The sequence below is a fragment of the Haemorhous mexicanus genome, chromosome 1 (genome assembly GCF_027477595.1).
Source record: "Haemorhous mexicanus isolate bHaeMex1 chromosome 1, bHaeMex1.pri, whole genome shotgun sequence".
Taxonomy (NCBI): domain Eukaryota; kingdom Metazoa; phylum Chordata; class Aves; order Passeriformes; family Fringillidae; genus Haemorhous; species Haemorhous mexicanus.
The window spans coordinates 126,326,648-126,345,967 of NC_082341.1; the positions used below are offsets into that span (position 1 = coordinate 126,326,648).

The 19,320-nt window shown below is 40.1% G+C and overlaps 1 protein-coding gene and 2 long non-coding RNA genes across 4 annotated transcripts in view; 2 read left to right on the plus strand and 1 right to left on the minus strand.

The window, feature by feature from the left end:
• Window positions 1-19,320, plus strand: part of RDH10 (retinol dehydrogenase 10) — a 25,723-nt gene continuing 6,403 nt past the window's right edge. The window contains exons 1-2 of the mRNA XM_059862224.1: window positions 1-539; window positions 1,011-1,249. Of these exons, the coding sequence (XP_059718207.1) occupies window positions 248-539; window positions 1,011-1,249 (531 nt within the window). The 5' untranslated portion in view covers window positions 1-247. The remainder of the gene's footprint in view (window positions 540-1,010; window positions 1,250-19,320) is intronic.
• LOC132335560 (uncharacterized) lies at window positions 1,260-17,221 on the plus strand. Of its 2 annotated transcripts, XR_009488695.1 has the most exons (3): window positions 5,437-6,307; window positions 7,073-7,215; window positions 7,653-17,221. It is a non-coding gene; the product is annotated as an uncharacterized LOC132335560 (long non-coding RNA). The 2 variants fall into 2 exon arrangements; XR_009488694.1 differs by having other exon boundaries at window positions 1,260-6,307; window positions 7,073-17,221.
• Window positions 18,794-19,320, minus strand: part of LOC132335567 (uncharacterized) — a 13,280-nt gene continuing 12,753 nt past the window's right edge. Inside the window, exon 3 of the long non-coding RNA XR_009488700.1 lies at window positions 18,794-18,976. This is a non-coding gene — a long non-coding RNA (uncharacterized LOC132335567). The remainder of the gene's footprint in view (window positions 18,977-19,320) is intronic.

Consider the following 19,320-nt stretch of genomic DNA (forward strand, 5'->3'; position numbering starts at 1 on the left):
GTAGGACGGAGAGGTGGAGGGCAGGCAGGCAGCACCGTGTCCCGGCTCCGTCCTCGGTGTGCGTGACTGAGGCGGGCCGTGAGGCTGCGAGGGCGAGCGGCACGGAGCGGGGGAGCTCGGCGGCAGGACCCCCGTGAGCGGAGCCTCCCTCGGTGCCCGCGGCGGGCGGTCCCGGGCAGCGGCGGCTCCAGGTCGGGGAGCCGGGCGGCGAGGAGGTTCCGTGCCGCCGGCCCCGCTGTCCGGCAGCATGAACATCCTGCTGGAGTTCTTCGTGGTGACTTTCCGAGTGCTGTGGGCGTTCGTGCTGGCCGCGGCCAAGTGGCTGGTGCGGCCCAAAGAGAAAAGTGTGGCGGGCCAGGTGTGCCTGATCACCGGGGCGGGCAGCGGCCTGGGCCGCCTCTTCGCCCTGGAGTTCGCCCGGCGCCGGGCGCTTCTGGTGCTGTGGGACATCAACACGCAGAGCAACGAGGAGACGGCGGGCATGGTGCGGCACATCTACCGGGAGATGGCCGAGCAGGCGGCCGCCGCCGCCCCCGGAGGTAAGCGGCGGGGCTCCCCGCGCTGTCCCCGCCGCTCACCTGCCCGGCTCGGGGCAGAGGCAGCCGGGGCTGCGCGCCCGGCGGGTTCAGCCCGGAGCAGCGCTCACCTGCGGCCGGCCCTGAGAGCGGCTCCGCGCTGGAGACCGCCGGGCGCAGGAGTATCAGACGCCCCGACGGCGCTTTCGCCAGCCAGAGCCGGCCCTGTGCCCGCAGCGGTGAGCGCGGACCTGCTTCGCGGAGCCTCGGACTCCGGCGGCGGCTTTAAAACCTGCAGCTTTTCCTAAAACACGTAGCAGCGATAATGAATGGCTGACTGCTGGTGTATTACAATGACGCCAAAGTAAATAGAAGTTTTGGTGGCTTGAAATTGTATTTGCTGTTTCTGCTTGAACTACTTGTTTGAATGCCAGAATATGAGCAAGAACTTTATTGCCCCCCCACCCCTTCTGTTCTCTTATCTGTGTTTTTTAGTCGCTGGAGATGGAGAGAAAGATGTGCTGCCCCATTGCAACTTGCAGGTTTACACGTACACCTGTGATGTGGGCAAGAGAGAGAATGTCTACTTGACAGCTGAGAGGGTCCGCAAGGAGGTTGGCGAGGTGTCTGTCCTGGTTAACAATGCTGGAGTGGTCTCCGGGCACCATCTTCTGGAGTGTCCTGATGAGCTTATTGAGAGGACCATGATGGTTAACTGTCACGCACACTTCTGGGTAACTATAAACTCCTTTCTGCTGCCCTTTTTGGTAACTAATTTTGGGAAATGAACTGCTGTTGCTGAACTCCTGTCTCCTTGAGGTTTGCACTTGTTCTTTTTCACTTGTAGGATCGCTGCTTTGGGTATTTCTTGTTTTGAATGGGTTGTTCTGTTTAACAGTAATGCTGGTATTAAGACTGTTAACAAATAGTTTTAAATCAGCTTTATCCTCCTAGAATCCAGAGTTCTATGTGGCCATTTCTGTAGCTTTGGTTATTAAATCCTTTAGCAAGCAATAATCTCTGAATCTGCTTGAAGGTTGTTACTGTTAATGAATGGCTTCTTTCCTCACATACTCTTCTGCCAGCACATTAGCAACTTTAATATACTGTTTTAATGATGATTACAATAGAAAAGTTGCACATTTCTGGAAAAAAAATCTTTAAAACCCCTGCTGAAAATGTTGTTTGAATTGCCTTGGAGGCAAATTGTTCATTTTGAAGGCTGGGAGGAAAGGCAAAAAAGATTTCTCAAGAAATCAAGCCAGGAACACTTTTTCAGGAATCCTGTGTATTTATCCTCATAGCTTTCTCTGGAGGCTGCCTGTAGAAGTAACAAAATCTTAACTGTAGTTTCTGGGATGGTATTGTCTCCACAACTAGCAGGTGCTAATTAAGGAGAACAAGTATGTGGTCTTATTCTTTTTGTCCATCTAAACCTTGTTTTCCCATGTGGTTTATTTTTAGACCCATAGTGGTGTGGAGTTACATAAATTGGAGTGTTGAAGGAGGGCATGATGCACACTTGGGTTAGCATTAGCTGTCAGACTGAGACCATTGTTAGTATTAAAATTGTTCTTTGATTCCTCAAATAAGGTTATGAAATACACTTGCATAACAATGAAAGGATTAGGCAATCCAAAATATACTTCAACTTAAGGTAAGATCAGTCAAAGAAGGTTTTTCATAGTACAATTTTATAAAGTGCCTCATCTTCAAAACTTAGAAGGCCTTCCCAAGCCAACATTTTAACATGGAAATGAAATGCTGTTTCATAACCCTAAAGGAGCCCCTTCAAATCTGCACTGTGAAACACTTAATGGCAGAGCAGTCTCTTTCCAATGTATTGTAAAGCTTGCAGAGAGTGCACAGGAGATAGTATGTTTAGAAGCTCTTTTAAAGTCTTAAAGTATATATTTTAAAGCAATCTGAGAGGTTCTGAGAATGCTTATGTGACTTCTTATGATTAAGAGTTCTGTGTGTTCCCCTTAATGAAAGTTAAATCAGTGCTTAAGCCAATAAAGATGTGTAGTATATTTGATGACTGTTATTGATGTGGCTTAAATGTTGAATTGACAGTTTCCAAGAACTCTAAATTATGACATCACCATGAGTTAAAATATGGGAGGATCCTAAATTCTCCAGCTGTTCTTCCTTCAGACCTAAGTCATACACTTATTTATAACAGTTTCAGAGACCTTTTTAAAGCACTCTGTGTGTTCTGAGTCTCTTACAGTAATAGAAAACTAAACTTAGATTCTAGTATTGCTATGACTGGGTTTCCATAACAGTTCCATTCATCTATCTCTAAATGTTAGTGTAAAGTGGCTTTAAAAAAAAAAAAAAAAAATACTCCAAGAAAGTATAGCTATGTCTGGACTGCGGAACTTGAGATTTTGGCTTAAGTTTTAAAGGAGTAGTCAACACCCTTTAGATTTAATTGAGGATCTGTTCATATGTAAACTTCCTGTAGATTGTGTCCTGCTTTGCTTTTCTTTTCTTTTTTATTTTTTTTCTGTTGGCAAAGCTCTTTTCCTTGTATTCCCCTTCATGGTCCCAGAAAAGATTGGCTTGACCAATAGTGGGTGGACTTCTGTTGAAAGTAATACTACTTAATTCATAAGATATCATCTGAATCAGCTGATTTGAAGCCAACTTTTTTGATGCAAGTCAATGCTGACTTAAATAGAACAATGTGTCTAGATGTGTGAAGTCTTATACAGCTAGTCTTTTCCGTGTCAGCTAAACTGGTGGTCCAAAAGCAAAGCTAATACTCTGGAGTATTATGTAGGCTTTTAAGTATTCTTGCAGGGTGTTTAGTCCAAAAAACTGTAAATGGATTTTGTAAAGACATGGATCTTGCATGTAATATTGCTTCAGTAGTTAAGTGTCTGTACTTTCTGAGGTTTTGGTGTGTTGTGTGTTTTTTTTTTTTAAATGTGGTTCAGGGGAAATTCTTTTTCATCCCTTGATCGTTAATCAAGCCTCGATGTGTTTCTACATAAAGACCGAAAATAAGGCTCTAGTACTGTCCCTTGAAACATTTGACATCAGATTAATTGCCTGTTCTCCATGCAGAATGCAGGTGATCTGATCTTGCTTTTATGTCAGCTGCTGCCATTGAAGGGCTGCCCAACTTCTGCAGTAGGCAGTGACATGAAAATCTGTCACTGTTTGCTATTGTGACTCCGACTGGGCTGTGTACCATATCACAAACTGGCAGTCAAGAGAGCTTTAGCAGCATGCAACAGCCTAAACAGATGCTTTCCATTTTGCTGACATGCATGATTTGTGTAATCCTTCCTATGAGTGTTCTATATAAAAATGTCACCACTGCATCATGTAGCAATTTCCACAGCATAAAATCCACTGCAGTATTAAAAACCTGTTATTTCATGCTGTGATAACTTGAATGCTTCTGATATTGAAAACACAGGGACAAAATCCATTGCCGGTTTGAAATAAGCCAGCTCTGGTTTACTATAATTTGCAGATGCATAAAATTGTAGCAGGAGTGTAATACTATCTTTCCTGCCAGTCTCTTGCAAGAATAATAACTTACTTGGCTGCGCTTGTCAATTATTAGAATGAATTTCTACAGACTAGGAAATTTTCTTTCTATGATGTGTCAGGATTCAAATTTCAAAAATGTTGTCACAATACAACTTAAAGCTGTTGCTAAATCAGATTTTAGTAAATGTAGGAATTGGACTTTTTTCTTGTAGTTTTACAATAAAGCTTAAGTATCAAAAATACTGTGGTTTAGAGAATGGCACCATATCAAATAAAACTATAAACTCTTAATTTTGGGACAATTTGAGAGTCTTGTACCTACTCTAACACTTCTTCTGGAAAAATGATCTATTGCTGGATACATAAATATTAATATTGGACATTGCTATAATACCTGAGCAATCCTAGTTTTTGTCACTGGGGAAGGGCCAGTGCAGGGTGATGAGCAGGTTCTGAAATTCTGTGACATGAAGATCCTGCTGTACAACAGGTCTTCAGTATTCAGCTCTAAGAGATCAGTGATCTGTGTTTCCCTGTCATGTGGATACTCCAAATATTTCAGCTTAAAGCTTTCCTCCTAGAGTTCTCTTCAACTTACCATAAGGGGGAAGCAAAAGCATTCTGCTCCAGCTCTGTCATATTAAAAAAAAAAAAAAAAAATCCATATAGGGAGAGACTAGGACCTGGAGTTTAAAGGCTTGTGTACTGCTTTCTTAGCCTGGGTTGTTGGTTTTTTTCCATTTATTTAGAGCTGCTTGGTTTTTTTGAAGGTATGCTGGCATCTCTGTAGGAATTGAAGTAATTTTCAGATGGCCTGACATTGGTGGGGGGAGATAAATACTGATTCGAGAGAAGAACAATACTCAGGTATTTAGGGCATTCATGAAAACCTCTAAAATTTAAATATACCTTGGGAAGATGGTTAATGCAGAGTTACTAAATCAAATACCCATTGATACAGCTGCTGTACTTATCAGTCTCTTTAGACTGACAGGATTGCTAAAGCCTTGGAGGGGCTATAGTTACCTATAATGTAGCAGTATTTATGTATTGTTGTCTTCTCTTCAGCCTCCCTGGTGTTAAATGAAGCTCACTTATGCCAATAGTTTGTTTAGTTCAAATACAGAAGTATTACACATAGTCTGTGCAAGGAATCTTCTACAGAAGAAAACGCAGCTTATGATATTTGAAACTATACCCTGCTGAGTCTTTTGGCCTGTTGGCATGATTTTTAATTGTTGCTGTCAAATTTAGGATTCTAGTACTGATGATCAAATATAGACAGAATATTCCACCAACGGGGCACCCAGCTATATTTAGTATTTCAGATGAGTGAAGTTAGCTTTGTTTTTTTGGTTTTTTTTTTTTCTTTTTAATAATGATGTACCCTAAGATGCTCAAGTTCACTTACAAAGTTTAATCGACATGTTCCTGACTTGTTTCTTTGAAAAATGAGCCGGATCAAGTTCAAGCAAAACATTTGTATGTGATCCAAAAAGTATCATCAAAACTAACTCTTCCCTTGCTCAATTATTCCAACTCCATGCCACCAGTAAATTACCCTGGACAGCACATGTGTTTCATATACTGTGGTAGCATGCTGGGTAGTGAGTATGAAGGAAAAAGCAATCATACTCTTAGCTATGGAAATAGTCATATTAGTCATACTTAAAACTTATAAGTGCTTTGGTATGGTTCTGCTGTTCATATGTTTCTGGGTTCATTTCTCAAAAAAAGAGAGGGAATCTATCAAATGAGAAAATACTATCTTCCAGATGCAGGCCCTAGAAAACTACACTTTCCTGTTTTATAAAGCAGTGTACTTAGCCCAAGTTTTGGAAAATAAAGGGGTGGATATATATTTCTGGAGTTAAAATGGGCACAATGCTACTGGCTCAGAACTTTCTTCATGGGTTTACTTTATGGTCTACAAGGACTAGCATTGTGTCAAGCACAGTTGTCAGTTACCATCATGCAGTCTTTAATTTTGTATCTTGCAATTTGTGTATATCTGTATCTTAGCTTTGTAATCATGTTTTAGGTATAGTGATCACTTAAACATTCATATTTTTTCATTTGTTTTGTTTTAAAGTTTTTTTTTTTGATGCAGACACCAGCCCAGACCCTTGAATTAGATGCCTGTATGTTTGAGCTTTGACCATAGCACCAATCTTACACCGGTTTCAGAATAGTAATGGAAGAGGATAAAAATGAATCTTTCAGCAATGTACTCATCCAAAGAGTCAACACACATAACTGAGCGTGTAGGGATGGGGTGCTAGGTAGGTCTTAGTCTTATGCAAAACGCCTCTTCATTTGCCTTGTGTGGGAATCATGAGTTTGAGCATCTATAATTGGGATTCCACAGTGCTGCCCACCAAACTGTAGCTGTTCCACGTGTTTCTCAGCTCTAGTCCCTATGGGCTATTGAGTCTGTTCTGTCCTGGTTCTTCATTGTCTACTGTATCTTGATGATAAATAAGTAGTTACATATCAAGGAGTGTGAGCAGAATAAATTACAGCACCCTTGGTTAGTTAGCAAGACTCAGGGTGGTGAGAAAATCATATTGAAGGTTTTTTGAATGTGTTACAACACCAGCCTTCCTACATATACTTTCTGTGCTAGAGCACCTTCCTTGTGTGATGGAGAATGCTGACTTTTGTTCAAATAACAGCTGCATTTGTGCATTTCCCTTCCCTCTCACTGATGATGTACAATGTTTGATTTTCATTCCAGTCGGTTACCAGCTCTAAAATGACCTTCCATAAAGTTTTCCTTGAGCTGCTTCAGTTACACCTAAGCTTTTGTGACACCTTCTTTCAGGCGTACTTTGGAATTTAATTTGCTGCACTATTTGAAAGGTGCACAGATCTTAGTGCCTCAAGGAATAGGAATCAGATTCTCAGATTGTGACCCGTGGGTTGTTTGTTGCCTGTAGACTGGTGTCCAAGGTGGTGGTAGCACAAGGTGTGATCAGCCATTTACTTTCATTTGCTGAACTGTATTAAGCTTGAAAAATTTAGGTGAAAATCATAATGTTTCGCAGAAAAGCATTGTGAAAGTTCACTTAAGGAAAGGGAAAGTTGTCCTGAAGAGACCATGCCAAGACTACTTGAAGCATATCTTAAGTATTAGCTATTAAGTGGCTCCATCTAAAATGAAGCTGGAGTTGCAGTACAGTTTGCAGAGGTAAGGCACTTGGGAAAATCTCACTCTTTAGTCTCCTTTGACTTTTTCTGAGGCTTGGAGACTTGTCAGCAAACTGTGTGAATGTTTTCAGGATTGCTAATCTTCTCTGAAGGCATGGTCCTGGATGAGTGATCAGTGTGATGGTTATATTCCTCCTTTTTATGGACCGCAGTAGGTCAGCTGAATAAGCAAAAACCTCTGACCTGGCTTTGGTCTGCAATTATGCAGTTACTTGTGAAGGATGTGGGGAGACAGGAAAACCTTGAATGTGACAATGGTGTTTGCCAGTGTGGTGCCTAACCTTGCTACAAGTGGAGAGAGCAGCTCTTCAATGTTTCAGTGAAATACTCATCTAAAAGGCCATGTGTATGCCTTTCTTGTTCTGTAGAGGTTAGGAGGGCAATGGAGTTTGAAGTTCCATATTCTTCCATCTACAGGTAACATCCACCTTTATTTTATGAAAACTGGCTAAGTCAATTTTGTGTCATTATGTTATTAACTTTCTGTAATAACCAAGTGACTGTAGCAGAATTGGAGAAGACAGCTGTGTTCGTGTGCTCGGTGGTGGAGAAAAGCAATCCTAATTATGATGCAGCCAAGTGTCCTGCTAACCCAGTGTTTGCAACACTGCCTAAGACCTTTCTTAGCTGATCTGTGTGGGTAAGCAATCCTTTTTCATAGCTCTCAGTGTCATCAATTACTTTGACTAGACAGGCTGAGGAAAGATGAATGTTATGTTTTCTAGCACCATCTCTGTCATTTTAGCACTGCACTTCTTAAATCTTTTCTACTTTTATCCTTATCAGCTGTGAACTGTTACTCTCTCCCAGTGCTTCTCATGCTTTGATTTTGCTTCCGGGGTTTTTCTGCGGGAAGGAAAGGATTTTACGTACTGTAGTACTAAATCTTTCCACAATGCTCTGTATGTAAAAGCCAGTGCCTCACTCACTTGATAAGCCTTGCTCCCTTTGACCTTTTAGGTTTCTGCCTATTGACACTGATGGTAAAACTGAGTTACTGATACCTCTGTCTTTTTTGAAAAATGGCAGATGACTTTCTAAGAAGGCAAACTGAAGCTGATATGCATGTGCTTTTACCTGTGGTCTTAGACCTCTTCATCTGCTAAAAATTAGAGTCTTTCAGTCTTTCAAAATGCAGTTACAATATAGGTGAGTAGGCATAGACTTTGAGATTCATAGAATCTTGGGCTTGAGGGTTTAGTTTGAAAGATATGTCACAAATGGGAGATTTACATCTGTGCTTACACTTTTGAATGAACACTCTGTTCTTGTAAATAATTATATTAGTAAAATGATTTATATGTCAGTCAAATTAACACTTGACATGAGTGAGTTATCACAACTGGGATGGGAGGGCATGGTAGGCCAAGATATACTGCAACAGCTGCAGAACTGAGGTGGCTGACAGTGTGAACCTTTTGAAATTCAAGTTTGTTTGGCTGTTGAATTCTGCACCTAAATGTGCCCTGGTGCTGGTTGCTTCTGCCATCTGTTTGAACTTGTGTGACAGCTTCTCAAGCACTCCCCTATTCAGCATTGTTTTGAAAAAGCTCACAAGTGTGTGTTTAGAAGTTGTCCAAAATTCCTGTTGATCTAGGATGAAACTACAAGGCAGCTTAGTGGTGGCAATCTGTCTTGTGGGACCATCCCTTGAATCACTAGCTTTTATATTCAGCTGGTGTTAGGGTGAGCTGGTTCTGCTCACTAACTTGTCTGCAGGGCAGGGAGCAAAGCTGCTAATTTTCTTGCCCAAGTTGATTCATTTTTCTGTTTGAAGGCTAGAATCACCTCATCAGCATTTCAGTCTTGGAGTAGCCAATGCGTGGGGGAAGTGTTGAAGAGGAATAGGATAAAACCACATAGCTGAACGGGGCCTCTGTGATTATCCTAGTGAAACCTCATTCTTAGACTTTTTTTTAGTAGGATTTACGTCCTCTAAATAATTAAGTAGTCATGAATGATTCCAAGCCATAACAAATCCTCCTCTGGCATAACAGTCTGAATATAATGACTTCAAAAGAGATGGCAGTATTTTAATTACAACTGTTAAAAACCCTTAGATAAAGGTATGCTAGTTTTCTGTACACATCAGGTGATGTTGTGCTAACAGCTTTAGCTTATTTACCTTGAAACAATGCTATAATTGCTGTGATCTCTGTGCCTACTGCACTGTTTGACTTCTGGAAATCAGTTTTACTAACACAGAATGTGGAAAAAAAACCCAGGCTGGAGCCATGCTGCAGCTTGTGGGAAATAAGCATAGTTTCCACAGACATGCAAAGGAAGTATTTCTCTTCTCTCAAGACTCACCCCCTAAGAAAGTGAGTAGTTTGATGTTTGTTTAAAATGCCTGTGCCAGCAAAGTCTTTGAAAATTGCATTAGTTGCTGGTTTAGTTACTGTATTAGCTGGAGTCTTTTGATCATTTTATCCTTTGTTGGCTTATGAAGCAAAAATTTACCTGCTGAGACTATTTATTTTCTGTACCCCCTTTTGTGGAAGGGTGGGGAGAAGTATGAAACATAAACACCTGGGTTTTTAAAAACCTACAAGCTTCGTGCATTTTAGAAATGCTACTTCTCCTTCAGTGAGTTACTTTGTAGGAAGTCATAGTCTTTTAGGGTCTTACTGTTTCCTGAAGAAACACTGAAGTTAAATCTCTAGTTAAATCTCATCTTCCCTAGTTTTCGGTTTCCACTAAGTAAGACTGCTGTGTAGAAAGAGAAACTTTCTTTCTAGTCTTGTTCCTCTTGTGAGATATTCAGTTGTAGCATGATCACTTTCCTTGTTATGAAGGAAATGATTCAAAACAGTGACTTGGGGACTGAGTTGGGTAGGATGAGTAAAGTGACTCAGCTTTCATCTGCCTGCAAGTACTCTAGGAATTGCATTGTTACAGAGGTACTTGCCTTAAGGTATCTATAGAATATGGCAGTCTCTTTCTGCTTAGCCACTTCTTAAAAAGCCTACTACATAAATCATAAAACATGAATGATGACTTCATATTTTCCGTAAGTGTTTCTGACAGTACTGTTCTCTATTAATGTTTTGGAAACCTGTAGACAAAAATACCAAGCTTTACTAAATAGTCCAGAAGATGACTAAGCTTATGGCAAGCTGGAGAAAAACGTGGATTTAAAAGTTGGATTCTGTTCTTGTTCACTGAACAAAAAATTCTGAGCTCTTATCTAATCGTTTTTTCTAAAATGAATTTGTTATGTGGATTTTTTGCGGACTCATAGGGGCATGTTTTCATTTTTGTCAAGATTATCAAATAGCTGGCAGTAAATAACTGCTCTCCAAATGGTTGGACATTTGCTGCAAACTTGTGCTAATGAAGGTGAGGAAGGAACTAATGTGTTTGTTACACTAATGTCAACATAGCTCTGAAATGCTACAAATCCTTTGACACAGCCATTTGTCAGTATATAAACAAAGTAGAATTTCTAGTCACTTGACTTCAGCAGGGCTTAAGCCTCCTTTTGTGGAAGGGAGTAGGCAAGTGTTAACTTCCTGTTTTACTTGAGTAGAAAACTCTAAAGTAATTTCAAATTTGACATTTGAAGAAACCTATTTTTAGGTCATCTTTACTGATAGATCTGCCTGTGGAAGAATACAAGCTTGGTGCTGCTGCCTACTCAGACTGTAATTTAAATTCCTGAATTTGCAGGAGTGTATCTGTACTGTCACAGCCACATTGGAGCTCTTTGTTAGTCATGGCTATATAGAAAGCTCAAATACTGACCTGGCAGATTTGAGTAGAAAGATTCACTTTCTAAGATGCATGTTACTTTTCAGTGGCTGCCAACTGTGTAATACTTCATTTAAATGAATAGTAATTGTGGTTGGATAGCTATGATAGTCTGAGAGTAGAATGAGATTAATTTTTATGGAGAGTAAATATTAGCTTGTCTAATAAAATGCCTTTGACCAGGAGGGAAGAGGTCAGCTTTTTACAAGCGAGTACTTTGAAACCTTCGGTTCTCGTGCTTGGTTATGCCTTAAGTTTGTGCTGTCTGGAGAAGTCTGCAGGTATACATTTGTTCCACTTTGGTCTAGACTTGCTTGTTTTATGTGTAAGGTGGATTAAACACATAGCTGGGCCTCCAATGGCCCTCTTACTATGCCATCTTACCTCTATTTCTCAGTCTCATCTTTTAGATTACTTTGGCATTTACAAACATCATTGGCAGTTTATGTTTTGCGCTTTAACATGACTTAGGCAGAGATACTCTTTTTTACTGTACATTGCTAGCTGTCAAGAATCCAATATGTTTGGATTGCTCTGACTAAACTTTAAAACCATTAGAATTCAAAGTACCAAAAATTGTTTGTGAGGGCTCAGAATGTCCTAAAGAAGCTGGCATGGTAGTGTAGTTACTGGAGGACTTCTGATAGCCAGGGAGACATAATTAGGTTTTGAAAACAATATGGTACATGTATGTGCTGAACTTGGCTTAAATATGTTATTTCCTCAAGAAATTCAGCTGGGTGCTCTGCACTGCTTCATTGGGCCCTCCCTCCAGCAGAAGGGGCTTGAGACCAAAGGAGAAGGAGAAATGGAAGTAGGAGACACTGCTTCAGATCAGGATAATTTATTGCAGGCAAGATGTCTTGTCACAGAGATACAGGAGAGATGGAGCAGAGGAGTTGGCATCCTTTCCAGTTAGTTAAGATTCTGTGTTGATAAACTTGCAGTTAACAAAGTGAAGAGTGCAAAGTCTCTGCTGGCTTATGAATTTCTTCCTCTGTAAGAGAAAGAGGGAATGGGCTGTTGAACAGCGAATTAGTGTACTTAAGTGGAGAATCACAGAATGGCTGAGGTGGGAATGGGAAGGTCATCAGGTCCACCTCCCCTGCTCCAGCTGGGCCACCCAGAGCCAGTTCCTCAGGCTTGTGCCCAAACAGCTTTCTAATTCCTCTAAGGATGGAGATTTTTCACCATCTCTATGGGCAACCAGTGAGAATGTGCTTTGTTTCTCATAGCTGTATGAAATCAAAGACTTGCAGACTCTGGAGAGAAGTCCAAATATATAATCAGGGACTGAAGCAGTTATGTGTACTGCTGCATACATAGGAAGCACAAATCAGCCAAGCGATGTCGGCAAGTACAGGTGGACATGGACAACTCGGTGTACATTTATGGTTTTGTATAGGTACAGGCATGTCCTTTAAAGGCAACTAGATGTTTGCACAAAAATGACTGGTGGCATATAGACATTAGAAAGACTGGACACTTTACAGGACAGGCCTGTCATCTGAGGATGGAAATAATTTTAAAAAAGAGGTAAATCTAAAATCTCTTAGGAAGAAAAAAATATAGAAGTTCTTGGGAGCAGGAAGGTGGAAACTGTTATCAATAACATAAAGGCTCTGAATTCCATTTGCTGATGTGGTGATAACAAGGGTTGTTCAGCTTCAATACCTCAATTTCTTCATGCCCAGAAACTATATATTAGTAGTGACTCCTAAACAGATGTGCAAAGTGTTCTTTAGGAGAAATTAGGGCTACTTTTACCTCTGTTCTATGTACCTAAACCCCTGCTCTAGGTTATGGTGCCCACAAAATCTAGTTTGATGCAGTGGTGGAGGATGCAGAAAAGCTTTACTGAAGAGACCTTGAAGTCTGATTAGTGGCAGAGCACTATAAAGCTTACAGTGACACCTTTTCCACCTTGATTCTCAAGAGGCAAGTTTCTGAAGTCAAAATTGTATTACTTAGGTAGTGTTCTTGAGTACTTAACCGACACTTTAGATGAGAGGGAGAACAAATCTGTTTTCTGCCCCAATGTGGGGTAAGATAGCAGGAAATTAAGTCCTTATAATGAAGGAGGGGGAGACCATGTTGTGATGTGACAAGGCAGCACTAATAAAAGTTTCTGTTGCAATGTCCTTCCCTAAGCATTTTTCATACCCCTCTCTCTGTAGACACAGCCTTTTTAAACTAAGCCTTGTTAACAAACTATACAAAAGGCAATTTAGTCAGGCAATGTTCTGTAGCCCTAGGCAGAGCATAATTAGTTCTAGTAGTAAAGAGTGGAAATCAATGATTAATGTTTGAGAGATAACTGGTGGTATTAGTTTCCTGTGTGCTTTTTTTTGTTTAATAGCATTACTTATCTTATCTTTACTGTCTACCCATTGTAAACAGCTTTGTGGCACTAAGTTCTGATTAAGGAAACTATTTAATTCAGTTTCAGCTTTTGTCTGATAAACTCATACTGAGTTAGCTCCATGTAAAAGAGGAACCCTTATGATAACTAAACTCTTCGTAGGAAAAGTGGTCACTATTGGCTTTGAAAACTGGAGAAATTCTGGAACTGAATCCTAAACAATACAAATGCTAAACAATGTAGTAATGTAAATGTGGGCTGTAGCATTCTTATTCTTTTGCAAATGGTGTGACAGATGCTTATTGCTACTAACAAACCCATTACAAACTTCCATAAATAGGATTTAACCTTGTTTTGTTCAACTTTAATGCTTCTCAGCTGATTTGATATGTGTGTTGAGAAACAGGGAATGCTATGTATGTACATTGCTCATGAGGGTAGAGAAAATTACTTCCATAAATTAATAATAAATTCTAAACTGAGTGAGTCAAGTATTAGCTTATGTTTTTACTAATCTAAGACTTCATGTACTTCAATGCAGTATTTCATGCAGAGTTGGGAGAGAAGAAAAGTATGCCTGTTTCTCAGTAACCTAAAAAAATTTTTAAATTAATTGTTTCTTTTAATTTGTGACTTAATGTCTTGAGGGTATTTCTTAATCCATGAATACTTTCCTATTTTGCTTTTAACACAAAAACTCCTGATCCTTTTTGCTTCAAAAGGATCTGGGTAGTCCTATAAAAAAATCAGAAATGTACTTTATTTTTTTATTCGTTTCTCTAGGAAGGCTGTGTAATTCTGACCTATAGTTCATTATCGTTTCTTGTGAATAGAAACCAAAGAACAAAAATAGCTCTAATTTCCACAGCTATTCAAATATTTACTTAGACAGTGGCTAATTATCCAGAAGGGGCCCAGCAGTTCTTGAAAACAGTCAGTAGAGACATCTGAGGTCCTTTAAAGTACAGCTTTGGTCCCTTGTGTTAGCAAGGTCAACAGTAGTTGTAGACTTCTGTCTGCCTGCTGTATTCAGCCTGTTACTGTCAGAGCCACGTCCTTTGTATTGTGTGGTCTCTCTAGTCTTCAACTCACTATTGGTATTTTCATGTAGTCATCGTGCAGTTACTACTCCCACCTTAAGCTAACATTTCAGAGATGCTTGTAGAGGGATAATTCAGGGAGGATGTGGAGGCTATATGGGACAAGTAATTGAGATGATTGTGCAAATGGCAAATAGTTATTCTCAGTTCTCTTTGGAACCAAATAAAAAAGCTAGAAGGAAAGTAAATGGTTAAAGGCAGGCTTGCAACTTCATACTTTGGTGTGTGAGGAAGCATTTTGGATATTACATTGCCTACCTTTGATAAATCCTCCTATGAAAGAGTTCTAGGGTATATTTTCAAGGCCTTTTCTTAAACCATTTGGTGATGACTTCCCCTGTAATCCTGTAAGCGAGGTTTTAGCCTGTGTTTATAAACTGTATGTAAAGTGGCTGTCTTCTGAAATGAGTTGGGCTATATGACTGTAGCTCAAAATAACTTTAGTGTGTTTACTGATAAGCTTGCCATGGGGGTTTTCTGCCTTTCAGGCACCTTCCTTTCCCTTCAACATATATAGTGGTGCTTTAGTGCAACACCATATTTTTTGGACAAACCTACTTCAGGTAAGACTGCAGAAAAATTAGAGGTGCTCTTTTGTCGAACCTTGGTACATTTCTTCTCAGAATGGAACAAGAAACTGGGGCATGTGGAAATCTCTATTTGGTTCTAGGGTGGAGTGGCCACATGCTGTCCTGCACAGGAGTAAGAGAACTTGCAGTGTGCTGTGCTGTGAAGAAGAATGGGAAGAAAAGACTGTATGTCCATGCTAAAGGAGAAGGAGGATATAACATGTATTTTAGATGAAAAACTTTTCTTGTCATTGTTAGTTTAAACTAACAAATTAGCAAATGTGTGGCATCAGGCTGCTATGGTCTCTGGTACCTTAGTTGATAGAGATATCTGGGTGTGAGTCCTTCCCTAACCACACCGATTTTGCTTCTTGGATCTGCCTGAATAGTTTTTAATATGAAGATAAAACAATACATTTACCCAAAAGTGCACTCATTTGTGCTGTTAGTCAGTTGTTCTGGCTGTCAGGAATAGCTGTGGCTTGGGAGAAAATGTTTTCTCTTTTATACTAGTGCACCACTGTTGTGTATAACTAGTGATGTGAAAACTCACCTCTTTTGGTATTCAAAAGAATTAACCATGCTTCTTACCTGAAGGACCTGTATGGAAAATGAGCTTTGGCATAGACTTTGGCATAAAGGTACTTCAACCTTACAGTAATACAGCTTGTTTATGCCATTAAAGTAGTTTAGAAAGGCTGTTGAGAGAAGGCAGAAAGTATGAAGAAATGTATTGTATTGAAAAAGAGAAACTTAAAGGACCTTATGTGTTGGTACCTGTTTATTTCTTTCTTTGCTATAAAGGCAACTCTCTAAACATGAGGCAGCACATACTTTTCTACTTTGATGTGCTTTCTGCATTCAGTTTCCATTGTGTTGAGCTGCATACAGCTAACATTGTTTTCTGTGGATGCTTGCTTTCTTCTTTAAAAATAATTAATCCAAAATTTAATTAAAAAAATCACTTTCCCAAACACAGTATTTCTTCATATTCTCATTTGCTGTATTTAGACTAATTTGTCTTGACATTGCAGCTGTGCTGCTCTTTGTGTTTCACAATCTTTGGAGTTTTGTTTCATTAAGAATGGAACTAAAGAATTTGGGGAAGGGGAGGGAAGAAGTGCTAGACTGTTAGAAGTTAATTTGCCGTAAACCAAAATGTTGAGAACAGATTACGAAAGCTATGAAGTGACATGTAAATGCTTGTTCAGTTTCACATTTGTGAGAAATAAGTCATTTAAGCTGTGTGCACATGAAATAGAAGTTTGGTTACAGCTACTGGGAATAGTTTGGTCTTATTAGTATATTCAAAAGCATAGAGGAACATGCTCAGAAGATTAGGAATTGATCTCTAGGTTCCAAAAAACTTAAAGGCTAAACTAGTTTGAAAAATTAGCTCTACTCTGTTCACAACAGCTCTATATGTTCTGTCTCTCCTACCTAGTTTCTATCTATCTAAAGTATACTGCAGGTTAGAAAATTCATGTTCCCACTATGCTTTTGGGGTTTGCTTTTTGATTTTGGTTTTTGTTGGGATTTTTTTTTCCCCTTAAAAAACCAGAAAGTTAGTTTTGGGTGAAGAAGATGCTTAACTTGCATTTCTCTATGTTGAACACTGCATAACTTCCCTGACTGTTCGCCTTTCTGCATCACAATTCCTTTCATCCTCTACATTCTACTTACTGGTTTCTCCTCAGTGTTGAAAACTGTGGTGTGTTTGTCATGAATAAATGACCCAGCTCTGACTTTAAATACTTCTGTGTTTTGGTTAAATGTCTTCCTGTGCAGCTGTGAGAGGTAAAATTGAAGCTTTGAGGATCAAACCAGAAGGCAGATAGTTCAATTAAACCACTTGACTTGATTTGAATTATTTTGGGGACCTGGTTCATGACCTCTAATGCCGTGGACAAAACCCATCTTTTGCTTGGTGTCTTCTAATTTTATTTTTTTTTTAAATGGAGGATTAGCATGTCCATGCATCACCTCAGAAGACTAATGTGGTCTGTGTACCTGTTCAGACAAACTCCAGATGGGAAGGCCACCCAGGAGGCATCTTGCCCGAAACCAGTCAAACTCTTAACTAGTTTGTCAGCAGCACAACAAGCGCACAGAAGACTTCAGGTCTGGTAGGCAGATGTAGTTGAAGCTGAAAGAAACTAGAAACAAGAAACTAGGTTGATCTGGTTTATGTAACGTGTAGAAAAACTGGGAATCAGAGTATGGAGGAAGCTGCTTTGATCAAGGATGCGTGTGGTGCCAGAAGCTCAGTAAGAACACTGATTTATTTAGGGATTGCTTATACCACGAAAGAATAACTTCACTTTGGGATTGTTTTTCCCAGCGAGAGGAGGCTGGGAGGAGCAGTGGGCAAGCATTTACTCTGAGCCTGGAAATGCATCCCCCGGTAGGGTGTGTCTGCCTCTGACAGTGCTTGTTTTCGAGTGCTGACTCCCAGCTGCTGCAGATGGCTGGAGGATGGCAGCAATTGAGATGACTTTCTCTAACATCCATTTAGTGGAGATGCTAATAGTTGACTGCTAAGTTTTCTACATATGATAGTTATGCTATCTTTATAGACTCCCTCAGCTTCAGATTTTAAGCGGATTTTTGGGATAATGTGCCATGACAAAGTATAGGGATTGCTCTGAACAGGCTGTCTCAGAACACTGAGGTCCCATGCAAAGATTTCCATTGATTTCTAATTGTCTTCAAAGCAGAGGAGCTGTGGTTTTTTTCCAATTGAGCCATAAATGGCTTTTAAGAGGTGACTTACATGAAGTGACTGTAGTTCTGCTGCTGGGAGTTGTTCAAGTCTGCACTTGAGATGCTGAAGACGTCACCCAAAAGTGTCCTCAACAAGCTGTGTTTGTCATGTGCCAATTTCATCTGGTTGAAAATGGGTTACTCTAGCCACAAGCTCTGAAAATTCAATTTTTATAATCTTTATGCTTTGATATAGTATAGCATAGTTGAATGGGCTTTCTGAAATTTACTAGTCTGGTTATGTTGCATATTTATATATGCATACATATATGACTTGAAAATTCTCTTCCTCAGCCAAGCTAAACATAGACACTTAAAGACACATTGTTATAGTTCACCATATTAGAAACTACCAAAAAAAAGGAGGGGAAAAAGCAGTGCATAGCAAAGATAATAGCTTGGTGCACTTGCCTGTTCATCTCTTGGAAGACAATACTGACTCATGCCTTGAAAGTGGTAGGAAAAAAATCTGTCACTACTTCTTTCCCTTCTTTCTCTACCCCAAGACACACTTCAAGGCCCCTTTTCTGTAGTTGCTGTGGTTTGCAGCCAGAGCTTCAGTCTGCATTATCAAGCTTTCTGGCAATGTGAAGTGGCAATCAGTCATTCCAATGTGATGTGGACAGATAGCTGAGACATAAGTGGAAACTGCTGATGGAGCTGACAAATGTTCGGGAGTGGAGTAAATGGTTTAGCAGGACTGAACTGGGAGCGTGGATGTTGTACAGGGATCAGGGCTGGCATATACAAAGTTGGTGTTGCAGTGTGCAAGGCAGGCTGCAAATAAAGAACACTCTGTAAAACTTCAGTGCCGTCCAAGCGAAGCCTCTTATTCGGGTGGCCATGCCCGATGATGACTCGGCTTTGTTGCCATGCAACATGGGAAGAGAGGCTGAAACTTTGTGTGCCTGGCACAGATTAGTTTAACAGCAAACTGAATTCTTGTCCGAGGCTCTGTGTAAGAGGTTTAGAGATCCCTGCCATGAGGAAAGAAACAAATGCAAGGCAGCTTGCTCTCAGATTATTTTTTTATAATTAGCTTTGTTATGTAGTTATGACAGAATCTAGGAGTTGTATGAATCAACAGTAGAAAAGGCAAGGAGTCAGGAGGTCTGTTAATCTTCTATCATCTGCCAGCTGTCCAGTGAAAACACTCTTTTGTGTGGTGTTAGGAGGTCTGGATTAGTCATTTAACACCTGCAGGCAAAAACGTTGTACAAGAACATGTGAAAATCATTAGAGCAAAACTGTCCTGACGTCTGTGATTGGAAAATGCAGACAGCATAAGAATGGAATTAGATGGATTCAGCTGTAGTTTGCATGTCTTTTTAAGAATGCAGCTGACTAGACTCAGACCATCAATTAAGCAAGTAGGAAATACTTAAGGGGCATTGCATGCTCTGCGTTTGGATACAAATTACATGGGAAGAGTTGGTTTTTGGGAGGATAAAGCATTCATGGTACTGAGTGAGTTGGAATAGATTAGTAGCTCTGTCACTAATAGATTAACATATTAACTAGGCATGTTTGTGATTAAAAAG